This window comes from Erpetoichthys calabaricus, chromosome 1 (genome assembly GCF_900747795.2).
Source record: "Erpetoichthys calabaricus chromosome 1, fErpCal1.3, whole genome shotgun sequence".
Classification (NCBI taxonomy): domain Eukaryota; kingdom Metazoa; phylum Chordata; class Cladistia; order Polypteriformes; family Polypteridae; genus Erpetoichthys; species Erpetoichthys calabaricus.
The window spans coordinates 230,956,333-230,973,551 of NC_041394.2; the positions used below are offsets into that span (position 1 = coordinate 230,956,333).

The 17,219-nt window shown below is 36.0% G+C and overlaps 1 protein-coding gene across 50 annotated transcripts in view; it reads left to right on the forward strand.

Moving 5' to 3' along the window:
* The window catches only part of LOC114659757 (mucin-2-like), a 144,384-nt gene that overhangs the window by 44,633 nt on the left and 82,532 nt on the right, over nt 1–17,219 (forward strand). For all 50 annotated transcript variants that reach the window (XM_051934965.1, XM_051934999.1, XM_051935023.1 and 47 more), the window contains exons 21-29: nt 3,970–4,013; nt 6,354–6,439; nt 6,565–6,719; nt 6,801–6,939; nt 11,195–11,299; nt 11,384–11,575; nt 12,962–13,198; nt 13,328–13,484; nt 14,191–14,316. In XM_051934965.1, coding sequence (XP_051790925.1) covers nt 3,970–4,013; nt 6,354–6,439; nt 6,565–6,719; nt 6,801–6,939; nt 11,195–11,299; nt 11,384–11,575; nt 12,962–13,198; nt 13,328–13,484; nt 14,191–14,316 — 1,241 coding nt within the window. The remainder of the gene's footprint in view (nt 1–3,969; nt 4,014–6,353; nt 6,440–6,564; nt 6,720–6,800; nt 6,940–11,194; nt 11,300–11,383; nt 11,576–12,961; nt 13,199–13,327; nt 13,485–14,190; nt 14,317–17,219) is intronic.

A 17,219-nucleotide genomic window follows, 5' to 3' on the forward strand; every position in this document is an offset into this window, starting at 1 on the left:
AGAACAAGTGCGCTTTTATTCAAGACTATAACCAGAGAGAAAGAAATTGTGTTAGTGTATGTCCTTGTAGCGACTGCTTTGGTAGTACAGTAGTAAGAGCTGCTGACTCCTATTCAAGAGGTCGCTGGTTTCAGTCTTCATGTGTCCTGGAAAATACGTTTTGAGTAGTGAGCTGCACTTATTGTTACTATTATACAATAAAAACCATACATTTGATTTGAGTCTGTAACAGCCGGTGTAAATGTATGGTCCTTGTAAAGGTTAGCTTTTTTTTTTTAAATTCAGTTTTATTCTCTCAGTCGCATTCACGCTCACCCCAATCTGACACTGCTGTTTTCACATAAAGACGAGCTGCAAATCAGAGAAAGAGAACAGAAGCCCTCCCTGCAAGAAATGTCCACTCACATATAAGAACAACGCAGCTGTACCAGGTGTAAAGGTCGGGTGTCATCCTGCCAGTCAGTCTGCCCCACACCTGTCCTTCAACGAAACAGCATGGCTTACAGAGCTCGCCAACGTATCGTGCAAACTTCTGTTTGTGATTATATTTTGTGATGGTCTTTACATAGGAAACATTTATATGTTACCTATATAAAAGCCAGATCGAATGTTATTTACCTTGATTTAGTGTGAAGAGTTGCTTGCGTACTGAAGAGTCTATAGCTGCAGGTGGAAGCTGCCGTCACTGTACTTTGTATATAAAAGTCAGATCGAATGTTATTTACCTTGATTTATTTACATATCTTCCTACAGCATAAGTCCCAAGTAAACTGCAGGGCTTCCATGTTTGATTGACACGGCACGCTGACACAGTACATGTGTACTGAAGTCACTTTAGCTGCAGGTGGAAGCTCCATGCAACTGTTGTTACAGCTCTGCATTTGTCCAGAAACGGTTTCATAAGCTTTATGACCTTAGTCTCAGAAAGTCTTTCTCCCGTGGGGCGACTGGGATCTTTTTCTGAATAAGATCAAACACAGTTGCGTAGGGTGCGACAGGCGCTTTCAACTGCAGCTGAAGTCACTTCAGTACAGATGTACTGTGTCTGCGTGCCCGTGTCGATAAAACACAGGAAACTCTGCAGTTTACTTGTGACTTTACGCTGTAGGAAGATAAGTAAATAAATTAAGGTAAATAACATTCGATTTGACTTTTATATAGAAAGTACAGTGACTGCAAAACTCCGATGGCAGCTTCCACCTGCAGCTATAGACTCGTCAGTACACGAATGACTCTCCATGCTAGTGTTTAGATCTGGATAGTGTATGTGCCCAAAAAAGAAGTCTGACTGCACTCTCATACCATTGATCGCGTACTGAAGTGTCAGCTGGCATTTTTCATGGCATTGCACGTGTAATTTGTGAGCATGCCCTTGTCGATCAAACAGAGGAAGCTCTGCGGTCTACTTGTGACTTTACGCTGTGGGAAGATAAGTAAATAAATCAAGGTAACAGGCAGCTTGCTGCTTGGGCTTATCGACACATTTACAAGACAAAAGACACCGACGGAGAGGTGCAAGCGGATTTAAGGTGTGCTGGATTTACAAGTTTTTTTGTAAGCTTTGTTAATTCTAGTGTTAATTAGAGCATACTTTCCACCAATTGAAGAGAAATGAATTTTAATTATTTTTTCAGACTGACAAATCCATTTCATATCATTCCCTAAGATCATCTAGTGGTAAACTATCTAAAATGTAACCAGCAAAAGATCCAAACTGTGAATTAGTGAGAGCCTTTCACAAAAAGAAAAAAAATCATCTTTTGTTCCTTATAGTCATAGTGCATTGGTTCAAGATGTTTATTAATGATGACACAAATGTCCTCAAACCACTTGGGAGACCAAATACAGTACTTGTCTTTTCCCAATTCAGCGTTAAAACCACAGTCTTGGAGACTAAAACAGATGGATTCTGCCCTGAAGACAGCATTACAGAAAAGGCAGTACTGTCTAGTTTTAATAAGGAAAATCAGATTTCTTAAAACACTATATGCAGTTAATAACTACATTGGGTGTGTTTGATTTTTTACATAAGGCCACATGGGAGTTGTCTCTGTTAATGTTGGTTTGAGGTCAATCTCCTTCCCAGTAATTGTGTTATAGCTTGTAAACATAGGAATGGTTAGAAGATGCAGGAGTTAGAACTTGAACAACCTAAACAACACTGGCCATAGAACTAAAGAAAACTTACATTTGTACACAGTAGGTCAAAGACCAAGAAGTGAAAAATAAAATTACAACACTTGATACTGCAAGTCAGGGGTGATCAGTGTCAGCCCTAGATGGCCACAGTGGCTGCAGGATTTCATTCCAACCCAGTGGCTTAATTAGAAAACAGTCCTTGCCCATAAAAGGTCTTATTTAATTTGATGGCTTGTTAGTATTTTGACTACAAAATGTCAGGTCATTCTTAAATCATAGATTTATTTTCCTTTCTAATGATATCATCCAAATGGTTTAAAGCCTAAAATGGATGAGTAATTTTTAGTCCTTCACTTTTTTCTCTTCAGTTTCCTTCTAAGTATTTTACTAAACCAAATAGTACATTATGAATATACAAATGTAAATAGAAAACATGCCAGCTCCATTAACATTTGCATCTTATTGCTAATAAGGAGAAATTACAGTGAGTGCCGCCATTTAAAACTAAAATAAGAAATTAAAAGTTCAAAATCTTAACAAGCAAGACAACCAAAATGAAGCAGAAAAGTGTCACTTGAGAAGTAAGTGTTTCATCAGCAATAAATGACTTCTCCTGAGGCAATTGGATTGGAACAAAAACCTACAGCTTCAGCGGCCCTCCAGGACAGACATTACTCATCCCTGATTTAAAGGGTCTGAGTCTTAAAAAGCTCATCAATTAAATTAAGTTAATTAGCAGAAATAACTAGTCACTATTTAGAAAAATGGTTAGAAGGAAAACCTGAGCCAACGAGACCCTCTGGAATTGGGCACCCCATAATTATTCTCTTAATTATTCATCCTAATTGTAGCTAGCAGCAGCTGGGTCAGTCTATGCAGCTGAAGGCACATTTTCTCATTCTTATTGGAGAGAAATAATAAAGTTCATACATAATAGTCCCAGGAAAGGAATGGGGGTCCTGAAAGATTTGTAAAGGTTTGCAAACATCACTTTTGCCAAAAAGAAAATTGGTGAGCAGTGGAATTCAAGTGCTGCATTTCTCTTATTACTCCCATATCCCAGACAAAGACATTTTTTTTGCATAATGTATTTAAAACCCAACACAACTATGGATGAAAAACTACACAGTAAAATTAGAAAAAGCAAGTATTTGAAAATCTTTATCATTGCATCTTTTACTTTTCCAGAAAAATTACTTTAAGCCCTATTTCAAACCAGGTTCAGTGTAGATTTTATACAGGTTCACTCCTTGTTGTGGAAGATGTGTGCAGTTACCATACTTCTGTAGACGTAGCTGTGAATCTGACATTACTCTGCTGCCCCCAGCAGAAACCAGAATTAACAATGATGGATGGTGACTCCCACTCCGTAGTTCAGAGTTTATCTAATGTTTAGTTATTTATCTAATAATTATCCTTGCACATTTGTTTGTTAAAACTCGTACGTTATTCACAGACTTATGTGCTGTAAATGGTTTACTCACAATATTGTCAGCAAAACCAACATAAAGCCATTTTGCATGCTTGACCCAGCAATTTTTGTTTAAATAAAAATCAAGGCAGTAGATATCAGGAGAATAATTTAACTTCAGACCACCTTTTACTTGCAAATGTCACCAGCTAGCAGTTAGTAGGTAAATTCCTGAAACAGCCTGCATGTTTAGACCAAATGTTAGCAGTAAAAAGCGCTACAATCAGAAGCAGGGCCTGCACAGATGTAGCTTTAAAAAGCACTCACTAAATAACACCTATGAAATATGTTTGAGCATAGCATTGAAGGTGATAAATTGGATTAATTAAAAAAAATATATATTTTTTTTTCTTTTGAAGTGTTTGTCAATATGGAGCTCTTTCATGTCCTCAGCCAGTAGTAGGTAAGTGTCCCATTTTAGTTGACAAAGCTGTTGTGAAAAATGTGGCATTTTTCTGGTTTAACTGTTTAAACTATTTTATATGTTCAGTGGAAGATTCTTACAAAACATAAAAGTGTCCAATGTGGATTTGTGAATGTGTATTCATTAAGAGAACTATGGGGTTCCAACCAGGCACATAGGATATATTTTATAATAAATAGAGTTAAATTTTATATATGGAGTTAATTCTGAATATGTAAAGTCCAAATCAATTTAAAAAATGTGTTGTCTGTTTTGAATATACAGTGTATACTGTATAAAGTTTAATGTGTAAACTTAAAAGATTTATTTATATTTGTCTGTTTTAATAGACTTCTGTTGTGTTTTAGATTCACTGGCTTTACTTTATTGTTTCCAGGCACTTACTGCTACCAGTCCTGCCACACATGCAAATATTAGAGGAAGTTGTTTTAGAAGTAGGCTCTTTTCATTTAACTGGATGAAGCAACTTGTGTTTGGCATATGGCATGTGTAGATTAATATGTTGTAATGAGACAGTAAACAAGGACAAGATAAAGGTTTGGGGATCCACCCCGTATACTTGAAAAAATAGTGCTCAAAATTTAAAGAGTAGTATAGAATGAGTAGTTTCTTGTGATTGAGTCCCAAAATGTGACTGAGGGAGAAAAAGAGGAGTGGCAGTTTTATAGAGGGGAGGCAGAAAGAGGCGTGTCTTTAGTGAAGCACCTGGTAGTGAGATCAGTGATGGGGTTGGACGGTCTACTCTAGTGGGCTCGCTCTGTGCTGGGCCAACCATACCATGCCCTGGCCTACTAGAATTCAGGAACCGTGTGATCGCTAAATGTGCCCAAGCACTGAACACAGTCATAACGTCAATGATGCAACATCATTCCATTTGATACCACTTGAGTTAAAAATAGATTTTTATTCTCACCTTACTGATGAACGTGAACTGTAGTTGGCAAGAAAAGTTGCAGATTCGTCACTTAACATCATTTGATTCTGTAAGAATCTTCTCGTACGTGAAGCACGATTAATAGCAAAACGCTGCACACTCAATAAATCTTTAAGAGGGTAGAGCGTTATCCAGCCCTACACAACTGCAAAATAAACACAAAATAAGGAAAATTATTTTGACATGTATGCTGTCACTTTGTGTTCAGATCTTGTTTTGGCATTACACAAATTCGCATGGTGATGACAAAAGCATGCCTGGGCCCGGAATGTTACTGTGCTGTGTGCGTGCAGGCTAGCAGGGGAATAGGGAGGGGGAGTGGTCATACTGTACCTCTGTTCACCAAGTAGCCTAAGTATTTACCCTCCTTTGGGTTGATCCAATGACCTGCTTCACTTAGTGTCAGGAGCACCATGTGCACCTGCCAGATGTGTTCCTCCCAGGTTCTGGGACACAGGACGATGTAATCCGGGTAGGCAACACTATAGGTATGGTGGGGATGCAGCATTCTATCCACCAGAAGCTGGAAGGTCACCGGTGCCCAATGCAATCCAAATGATGTAGTTTTAATTCTGGACAGGAACTGCAAAAGCAGTGGACCTCCTCATTGATACCTGGCCAAAAAAATTGGAGCTTAATCCACGGTAGTGTTTTCTCTGCTCCCAAATGTCCCCCTCAAAGGTGGTCGTGTGCTAATTTACAAACCTGCTGCCAGTAAATTTGTGTGACTAACAGCAATGACCTCACCTCTCCCTCATGCTACATGATACAATAAATTAATATTAAGCTCAAAGTGCAAAACATGTGGCATTGGATATGATGTTCATTGTCTATCTATCAGAACAACTGCATTCTTGACAAACTTTAAATTTAAAAAAATCAGGGCTCTGTGTTCAAGGATCAGGGATCTGCAGAAAGAAATTTCTGTGTTAGATTTACTACAAAGTGGTATGTCTGATTCAAAATAACACAAGGTTTATACAGGTACCTTTTATTTAAAGCATTTGATGTGTTATGTCAGGAAGGGCATCCTAAAATTTTGCCAAATCCATATGCAGACAGATGATCCGCTGTGGCAACCCCTAATAGGAGCAGCCAAAAGAAGAAGAAGTTGTGTTTTTGCCTACTTTGGACTTTTCACTATACAGTATGTGATATTTCACTAAATGGAATGGCAAGGATCTGTAGATTCAAAATTGACTCCATATATTTCAGATTTCTGAAAAGGGCCCTGTATATATCATATTTGTTAAATGCATTCCAAAATACATAATCGTTGCCTGTTTTTTGCTCTATAGACAGAAAAAATTGTTTTGTTTGCTGCTTTAGGCTATACAAATTGATGTTAATAGTTTAGACAAACTGCTTTATTTTCTTTTTCTTAGTATGTGAGGAAAACCAAGTATATGTAGATTGCATGAATCCACCCAGTTTCCAGTTTTATAGAACATGCTCCTCAGTGTCCATATCTGTAAGTTTACAAGTTTTAAAAATGCATTAACCACCACTTTTTAATCATAATTTATTTTCTTTTAAAAGTTGCGTTAATTATGTGTCTACTCATTTTGTAATACAAATTTATTTGTATGCTCACAGAATGTGTCTTTCACATGTGTAAGTGGGTGTTATTGCCAAGATGGATTTTATAAGGACAATGCTGGCAACTGTGTCCCACTAGATCAGTGTCCGTGTATGTTTGGAGGCCAAGTCTACAACTCTGGTGACAGTGTTCAAGTTGACTGCAATACATGGTAAGAACAAACAATGTGCATAAGTACTTCATAACATTAAAACTAATTAAATGTAAATTACATTTCTTTTTTGGTCTCTAGTATTTGCATGAATGCATCTTGGAGTTGCACTCATAATGACTGCCCAGGAAAATGCCAGGTTTATGGTGATGGACATTATCAAACATTTGATATGAAATGGTACAGCTTTGATGGAAACTGTGAATACACATTTGTTGAGGTAAGGAACAGCAGAGATATTTAGGAATATGAGAAATATCCACACTATTAACACTGGGTCAGCGTTAGTCCTACTTATTTTCAGGACTTAACTGTGTTTCCCTCTCATAAACGTCATTCTCTTTCTGCTTCTCTTTAAAAGGAAATATACAATTAAAATGGATAGCTGTGCAGTTTAAGAATAAATGGATCATTAAGCAAATATATAAATGTAACCCACCCAAAAAATCCATACTTCCTTCCAAAAATCCATACTTCCATCTATTATCTAGCCTGCTTAATCCTGTGTAGGGTTACAGGGTGAGGGTAATATTTTATGAAAGCATAAAGTTAAATTATTTTTTTTACTGTATACAGCACACCAAAATAATATACCTAAGAAATATTTTTAGCATATAAAAAGACCTTACATATTTTTGTCAGTTTAATAGAACTTTTTAAAATAATAGCAAAAGGATACAAGCAGCCCCAAAAACTGCTAAGGTTAGTATTGCAAAGCACTTTAAACACAACTGTTTAATACTTAATCCATAATATACCATACCATTTTCTAAGCCTAATTAATACTGAGAATGGTTATGGGGGATAATTCATAATATACAGTCATATGAAAATGTTTGGGAACCCCTCTCAGCTTGCATAATAATATACTCTCCTTTCAACAAAAAAGATAACAGCGGTATGTCTTTCATTTCCTAGGAACACCTGAGTACTGGGGTGTTTTCCAAACTGAGATTTTTAGTGAAGCAGTATTTAGTTGTATGAAATTAAATCAAATGTAAAAAACTGGCTGTGCAAAAATGTGGGTCCCCTTGTAATTTTGCTGATTTGAATGCATGTAACTGCTCAATACTGATTACTTACAACACCAAATTGGTTGGATTAGCTTGTTAAGCCTTGCACTTCATAGACAGGTGTGTCCAATCATGAGAAAAGGTATTTAAGGTGGTCAGTTGCAAGTTGTGCTTCCCTTTGACTCTCCTCTGAAGATTGACAGCATGGGATCTTCAAAGCAACTCTCAAAAGATCTGAAAACAAAGATTGTTCAGTATCATGGTTTAGGGGAAGGCTACAAAAAGCTATCTCAGAGGTTTAAACTGTCAGTTTCAACTGTAAGGAATGTAATCAGGAAATGGAAGGCCACAGGCACAGTTGCTGTTAAACCCAGGTCTGGCAGGCCAAGAAAAATACAGGAACGGCAAATGCACAGGATTGTGAGAATGGTTACAGATAACCCACAGATCACCTCCAAAGACCTGCAAGAACATCTTGCTGCAGATGGTGTATCTGTATATCGTTCTACAATTCAGCGCAATTTGTACAAAGAACATCTGTATGGCAGGGTGATGAGAAAGAAGCCCTTTCTGCACTCACGCCACAGACAGAGTCGCTTGTTGTATGCAAATGCTCATTTAGACAAGCCAGATTCATTTTGGAACAAAGTGCTTTGGACTGATGAGACAAAAATTGAGTTATTTGGTCATAACAAACAGCGCTTTGCATGGCAGAAGAAGAACACCACATTCCAAGAAAAACACCTGCTACCTACTGTCAAATTTGGTGGAGGTTCCATCATGCTGTGGTGCTGTGTGGCTGTGTGGCTAGTTCAGGGACTGGGGCCCTTGTTAAAGTCAAGGGTCAGATGAATTCAACCCAATATCAACAAATAATCTTCAGGATAATGTTTCAAGCATCAGTCACAAAGTTGAAGTTACTCAGGGGTTGGATATTACAACAAGACAATGACCCAAAACACAGTTCGAAATCTACAAAGGCATTGATGCAGAGGGAGAAGTACAATGTTCTGGAATGGCCATCACAGTCCTCTGACTTGAATATCATCGAAAATCTATGGGATGGTTTGAAGCAGGCTGTCCATCCTCAGCAGCCATCAAATTTAACTGAACTGGAGAGATTTTGTATGGAAGAATGGTCAAAAATACCTCCATCCAGAATCCAGATACTCATCAAAGGCTATAGGAGGTGTCTAGAGGCTGTTATATTTGCAAAAGGAGGCTCTACTAAGTATTGATATAATATTTCTGTTGGGGTGCCCAAATTTATGCACCCCATCATAATTTTGTTATGATGCATATTTTCTGTTACTCCAATAAACTGATTGTCACTGCTGAAATACTACTGTTTCCATAAGGCATGTCATATATTAAAAGGAAGTTGCTACTTTGAAAGCTCAGCCAATGGTAAACAAAAATCCAAAGAATTAAGAGGGGTTCCCAAACTTTTTCATATGACTATATTATTCAACTCGGCCTTTCATAAACCTTTACTTGAATTTTTACTGCTGCAAAAATACTCTTTTTTGACTATCATATTTTAGTGGCAAAATCAACTGAAAGATGTTAGTGAGCATCATCAATCAGTCTTTATTTTACAGACTGCCTTCAGGAGCATGCTCCATCTCAAAACATTTTGTAGAGCAAACATGATCATAATGAAGTGTCAAATGTAAAAAAATGAGCAGTCTAATAAAAACACCAGGGGGTATAATACTGCACATTTGAAAGATTTTAAATAGTGACTGTTAAAGAGCTATATCTATAGATCAGCTACAGCATAAAACTACAAAGGAGTACAGACACAGTAGCAAGGAAAAAGTACACTGAAAAGTATAGGGAGAGCTTTCAAAGCTAGCAGTCCACATTATTATAATTTTACCATATGAAACTAACATTACTATTACAATGCATAGTAGAAAAATGGACAGCAGTAGAAGAGAGAGAGAGAGTAGACAGGTGTGTCTGCAGACATCAACTGAATGTCAGCAACAAAATCTAGAAAATGAGTTGCAGAGAGAAAAGTTCCACATTCTCAATGAGGATTTTCAAAGATTTGCCTCTGAGGGTCTTAGAACTGTAATGAGATCTTAGCTGTCTAACGGGTTTATTAGATGTATGTAGCCACAAAATGTGATGTGGGAGAACCTACAAGGAGGTGAATTCACCTGCTAAGACAATGGACTACATGCTACAGGAGGTAAAATGACATCTAGTGGCAGCAGGCTTATGTTAGTGTAATGTAATTCTTTCAGTGTACCAGAAAGGTTCAGTGATCCAAAGCGCCAATAAAACCAACAAATAGCATTGCAGAAGGTCAAACCCTATCAGCACTGAAGCGAAAGTTGTTTACAATTGTGACAATGGGAACTTTGGTGCTATTTTCAGGGTGCAATGCAGATTGTAAAGATGCTAAAAACCTGCAAATAGATCCTCTGTTGGTTTCCTCAGTACTGGGACAACTCTCACAAGATGGAGAGCAGCAAGAACAGAGCTAAACTGAAGAGAAAGTGATTGTATCCATGATGAAGGGAACAAACCAAGATCTGAAAAAAAGAGAGGCAATAATGTGATCTAAGGGTAAAGTCCCTGACATAAGGATGACAGTGGCGTAGTTAGGGGGAGCGGCAAGGGGGGACATCTGTCCCCAGGCGCAGCATCCAGGGGGCACCAAATTTCCCTTCCCCGTTGCATTTTGGCAAACAGGAGGGGGCGCGAAATCTTCTGTTGTCCCTGGGCGCTGAAAACCCTAGCTACACCTCTGAAGGATGTGAGACAGAAGAGGATCAAGGGCAGTGAAATAAGTAGTAGGAGAATCTAACTGAAACAGATTAAGGAGAAATTAAATGACAGAAAGAATGTAGCTGAGACAAGTTTCTGAAAGGAAAAGTCTTGTCTTTTGCTTGTGGGAAGAATGTTCTTAATAGTTTTGAAGAAAGTCCTCAGATGAAGCTGCTTTCCTTCATCATTTACTCTCAAAAAACAAATGCTGAAGATTTAAGTTTGATTTCAGCGTTTTACACTTAAACATGAGACACTACAATGCAAATATGGAGGGTTCAGAAATTGTTCTACTGCCCGAGGAGGACAAGTGACCAAATAAGCTGTAAGTTAACTTTAAGGATATTTTATTAAACAGTTGATTTTAAACAAGCAAGCTGAAACATATAAAATTCATGCTCAGGATTAAACCCCTGGACAAAGGGAGATCACAACTAAATCCTCTTTACACCTAATAAATGTGGTTTGGTTACTAACATCATACATGGCATCCTATTAAAAAAACTAGTTTCTGTTTTGCACTTCACTGTTTGTACCAATGGGAAATATATATGAAGACATGCTCCACAACCCAATGATGGTTTCTTGCTGTGTGGAGACCTTGAAACGAAAATTTAAAATTGTGTAACCTTAAACAAATAATGTGAAATAATTAACATCACTACACATGTTTTGGTATAGGATTACTGTGGAAACTTAAATGGCACATTCCGGATAACAGTAGAAAGCGTTCCTTGCTGTGAGGAAGCACTGACATGTTCCAGAGCTGTGAAAATAACATTCAAGGTAAGGATGCTTTAGAAACCCACATTAAGCTCTGTGTTTAAAAGTAATACAGTTACATTAATATGGTTATAAATATCTATACAGAACACAGAACTAGTCCTGAGAGACTTGAATCTGACAGAGAAGACAGCTGGTCAGAACACCATTTCAGAAGGAATCATAAATTATTCTGTTGACACGGTTGGGCTCTATCTGATTGTCACGATCTCCAATGGAATAACACTAATATGGGACAAGCACACACGAATTACAGTTATACTAAAGTCTCAGTGGAGGGTAAGTGACAGTTTTGTTGTGGTATTAATCATTATTGGCTGGCTTGTAAATGTACTGTATTTTAAAGTAACAAGTATTAACTAAATTGTCAATCCATACGCCTTCTCTCACATAGCTAAGTAATTTGTGTTTTACTATAGATGTTTAACCTACAGTACTTTATTTTACATACAGACATTTATCACGGTGTTACCCATTTGCAGGAACATTTTTAGTACATTTGTAGAATATTCCCTTAACAATATTTTTAGCTTTTCTATGTAAAATTCTGTGTCGATTTTCATGAGGTTTCCTAACTCATAAACTTTCCCAGATCCCTTCACTGGCTTTATGGTATTTGCTGGGTTTTCTCTAGTTCCCCTACAATCCAAAAATCTGCATGTCATGTTACTTGCTAAGCATAATTTGGCCTGGAGTGAGGATTTTTGGTGTGTTCATGAGTATGGACCCAATGGACCACTGGTTTTTCTGTCTTGTTTCTGATGCTGCCAGAATAGATTCTGGTCACCTTGATGCTTCATTGCACAAGATAGGCTTGATAATGGAGGACTGGATGGCCTTACTTTGACTTTTTGTTATTTCAGCATCCATACCTGTGTATGGATGATTTTGTTTTTTTCAAGATCTTGCTGAGATATAATTATAACATTATTGATATTCTGGGTGATACAGCCTCTATTTATGCATAACGTTCACCTTTATCCATAAACCGACCTTAAATCATAGTAAATCAAGACAGGTACTGTTCAAATTTCTGTTAGGCAGAAAAATATATTGAATCTGTCCAGAGGATACACTTTGTCATACTCTGTAATTGTATAATTAAGGAGATAAATATTTTTCATAGTTTTTATTTCTCTCTTAATGAATTTAAGAAGAACAATCCATTTATTGAGCCCTTCCAATTCTAAAGTAGTGATAACCAAGTGTATTAATTCTGTATTTATATGTTTGTTTGTAATAAGGAGCAGATAAACGTTCTACCTCTATTCATATTCATAGTATGAATGTTTAGGAAAGAAGCACAGTGATAAGATAAAGTCTGTGATACACAGGAGGTACAATAAATTGGGAGCATTTGTTGGGCACTATTATTCATAGCCAAAAAATAATTAAGGAGAGAATGGTTTTATATTGCACAAATCAGTACTTAGTGATGAGTTTCATCAGTAACAGAAATGAATCACATATGGTAATTTAGAAGTCATACAATAGTTGTTGATGATAGACGGCATCACAAAATTGTATACTTGGACAATGTTTTATTTTGATTCAGCTACCTTTACAGAGAATGAAAACAAGTTGGTATCATGAAAATTTTCTGGAATATATTTTTCACTACTGTCAAAAACTTTAGCATAATAATAATATTTGGTTTGGTTGCAGAATAAAGTATGCGGCCTCTGTGGTAATTTTGATGGAAACTCAAAGAATGAACTTCAGACCAGATCAAACTCAGTGGTGGCAAATATCCTGGAATTTGGAAACAGCTGGAAAGTTGAAAGTTGTTCTGACGTTGTAAACCAAACATTTCCTTGTGAGAAGCACTGGTATTGTTCTGCCTGGGCCCAGAGAAGGTGCAGCATTATTAACCAAAGAACCTTTCAAGAATGTCATTCAAAGGTAAAACAAAAAATACCAATTGATAAATATTGAATTTTTGTCACTGTTTATTTCAGTTAAGTTTACTAAATTGTTCTACTTCATTTATGACAAAAATGCACCAAACTAACCGCATTTTGTTAAATTTAGGTGGATCCTCAGCCATACTATGATGTGTGTGTACAAGAGTCATGTGCATGTGAAATGGAAGGAAGGTTCCTGGGGTTCTGCACTGCTGTGGCTGCATATGCTGAGGCCTGCAATGAAGCAAATGTCTGTGTGAACTGGAGAACACCTGACCTCTGCCGTATGTACAGCATAGCATGAAAAATGCAAAAACATCATTAATATAGTACTGTACAAACATAGTAGAGACACTCATATTTAGGTCATTTAATAATCAGTGCAAAATAAAGAGAAATTCCATGCACATAATTTAAAATGTGAAAAACCATCCTTACACATTTCATGCCAACATGTAATTGAAGTAAAGACAAATAAAGCAAGGGTATAGGGTTTTTATCTAATAATTTGCCACCAGGAAAAAATTTCTTTATTAAACAATAATCTTTTTTAAATTATTTATAGTAACATTCTTGAAAAGAGCAAAGAGTAAAGTAAAAGAGACACCTACATGTCTCTTACATCATTAGCTATTCAGGAATCAGTTGCAACGGAGCACTACAGTAGTTGAATATGCAGCCAAATAAAATGCAAGACAATGCCTAACTGTACATTATGTAGAGTATAAGGCATATATATTAAAAAGGAAATGTTTTTATTATAAGATATATTGTTGTATTCTGGAATAAAAACATTACTTGACTGTACAAAGACAACATTTTAATTTTCAACAAATTATTATGTTTATACAGAACATGAATTTAATGATATATCTTTAATAAATACAAAATGTTATTAATGTCTTACTGTACAAAGAAAGAGTGGTTGTATTAGCATCTTCTAGAATAAAGAACTCAGTGCTTAGAAATCATATAAGCTTTCCTTTGCAGCTGTGTATTGTGACTACTACAATCAGCCTGGCGGATTCAGTTGGCATTATGAACCTTGTGGAACATTACCAGTGAAGACATGTAGCGGTAACAGTGCCAATATGTTCTATTCATCAAAACTTGAAGGTAATGTATATTTTTCTATTTTCAACACAGTTTCAGAAATGTCAATGCTTAGTTGCAAAATTATAGTATTTCACAGTTCTGCTGGTATTATAAAGTTATGCAAAACTTTACAGTATATTGTAAATGTACTACTTATGACTTTGTATATCACCACATTCAAATAAGAAGGGGTCATTTTATACAAACACCCCTTCAATCCTGCATGTTCAATAAGTTCTTATTCCAGAATTATTCAGTACTTGGCACAATGAAATGAATCTTGATGGGAATCCAGAAACTCACTCATAATAGGCCAATATACAATGGCCAATTAACCTAACCTGCTCATATTTTGAGATGTATAAGACGGGTGTGCAAAGAAAATATACAAACACAGAGATAACATGCACACTACACATTGACAGTGTTTCTGGGCTAGGTATCAAACTAAGCACTTTGTGCTTTAAGGCAGCCACCATCTTAAAACAAGCAAAAATTGAATTTTTCACTTTGGTGAAAAGAAAGGCAATAGTAACATTTCTGAATAAGAATTGTTTTTCTGATCGCAGTACTGGGCTGGTAAATTTGGTTTTGACTGCTGTGTTGATCGCTATGTCAATATACCTCAATTTTATCAAAGTACAAATAAAATGTTTGCTCTTCTATTAATAATGCCTGTTGGGCACAATGTCACAATTTCTAGGGCTGCTGCTAAAAGCTTCAGAGTCTTAAGTTAAATACTTGTTCTTCTTAACTTAAATGGAGTTTCCATTTTCCTTTGTTCCATCTTTCTCCATATATTTTCCTGCAGTTACTACAGTTTTCCTCCCACATCCAATAAACGTGTGTTAGTTTATTTGTATAATTGGTGTAGCATACATGTCTGTATGAGTGTATACTTGACAAGCAAGTGGCTATTGTATAGGACGAGTTCTACCTTTAGCCTCTGGCCAAAATGATACTAAATTAGGATTAAATATAAGAAAATAGAAGGATAGATGGGTAGTAGCAATTCATCACATTCATTCCCGTGACTTTTCAATATTTTATGGCTTCTTGATTTTTTACATTGAAAATAACTTTATTCTTAAGAACTGAAGTTAATATTAAAAATGCTGAACTTTGAAGGGGTATAATTATTGTGTCTTCAAATTATATTTTTTTCCTTTTCAAATGCATTTATCAAGAAAATGTATTTTATTTTAATCCATTTTAAAATATTAACTTTTACATGCAAGGGATATTCTATTTGCTGATATTAACAATATAAAATTGTATATAAAAAAGTGATGATGTGTGAGAGGGTATAATTTGAATTTTAATTATTTTTCCTTGCTACATATTAGTATGGTGAAATATACTCTAAACAGTATAATAAGAGCAATGGTCACTAACATACTGTGATATACATACCCGCACTATAAAACATCACTTAACATAAAATAGGAAAAATATGTTAGTGAGGCAAATGTATCTCGATATTTGAATTTTGAGTGAAGCCCAATTTTTCTGTCTATATTTTTTTTGTAATCACTATTGCTTCTTTTGTGAATTTCCATAGTTGAAAAATATATCTGATAAGCAGAAAAAGATGGATAGAGGGATAGAGAAGAGAGTCAGGCCAAAAGAAGAATCACAAAAGATCTCCCCCAGAATTTTAGACAACTCAGCAATGGTCAGGAATATCTGACCTTCTACTTAGGAATGGACAGGCCCTTGAGCACTGCAAATAACTCATATTACTCAAGAGTAAAGGAATTGGTATCCTGTAGCAAAATGCAAAAAAACAAACAAACAAAAACTGTTGTTCCTCAACAGTAACTGTAGGAAAGGGTTATAAACTACTCCATGTCATGATGGAAAGAGTGGAGCGGTAGGATGTGAGAAAGGATGGCCTTAATGAATGGCTGGTGATATTGGACTGAAACATTTGACTAGACAAAGATTAAGCCATAGGATGCTCTGATCAGGTTTTTGTAGAGCTGATTTCATTTTACTAGAACTGGATGATTCCAATACCAATGCTGATTTGTTTTCTTTTTCCTTTTGATTTTTTTTTTTACACTGAGCTCCTGCAAAACCAGCCATGTAGAAACAATATGTTCTACATTAAAATGATATTCTTGTAATTAAACTATAGACCACAAAATTCTGTAGGTTTATTGTTCAGTAACCACAAAAATACTAAAATAAATTAAAACCCCTTTAAAACATACCAAAACATAAATATGTATCTATAATACACATTTCTTGTCATTATTGCAACCCACAATTCTAATAAAATGTTCATGTTTCTCAACAAGATACAAGGCTAACATACTTAACAAGTTTACACATAAAATCAAGACATTTGTCTTAAGCTGACAACTATTGTTTAATATAAGGCAAATTTCTCTTTATCTGTCCTTTTTATAATTAAAAATGTAAACTCCTGTACTAAACACAAGCTTGCCCACTTTTGACACAAGTAATGTTTATTTTAATTACATGACAACATTAAAAGGTCTGAACTCATTCTTGGCTTTTCAGTTCTGCTGAACATGTGCCTCTCTTTTCTTACACCCTGTCGTTCCTCTCCATGCACAGGATAACTACTCAGATTCCCTTTTCTCAGTTTATTACTCCACTTTGCTTAATGTAAAAGCCAATATTCCTGCCTTCACTCTCTGCTTACAAAAAAATTGGCACTAAAATATCACATTTGATTTCTTAAATACTGTAACACCTCATGTTAAATATTGTAACACCCCATGAACAGTACAAAAAAAGATAAGTTATTTGGGGTGAAAAACAACCAGTTGTAATCAGCAGCCAATCGATAGGATCATCACTATCTTTTATAGGTGCTGCAGGTTTATTATTTGGTCTTTTCCATTGAGCTTTGTACTGTTTTTTCATTATTCACGTTTGTCCTGTGTGTTTTG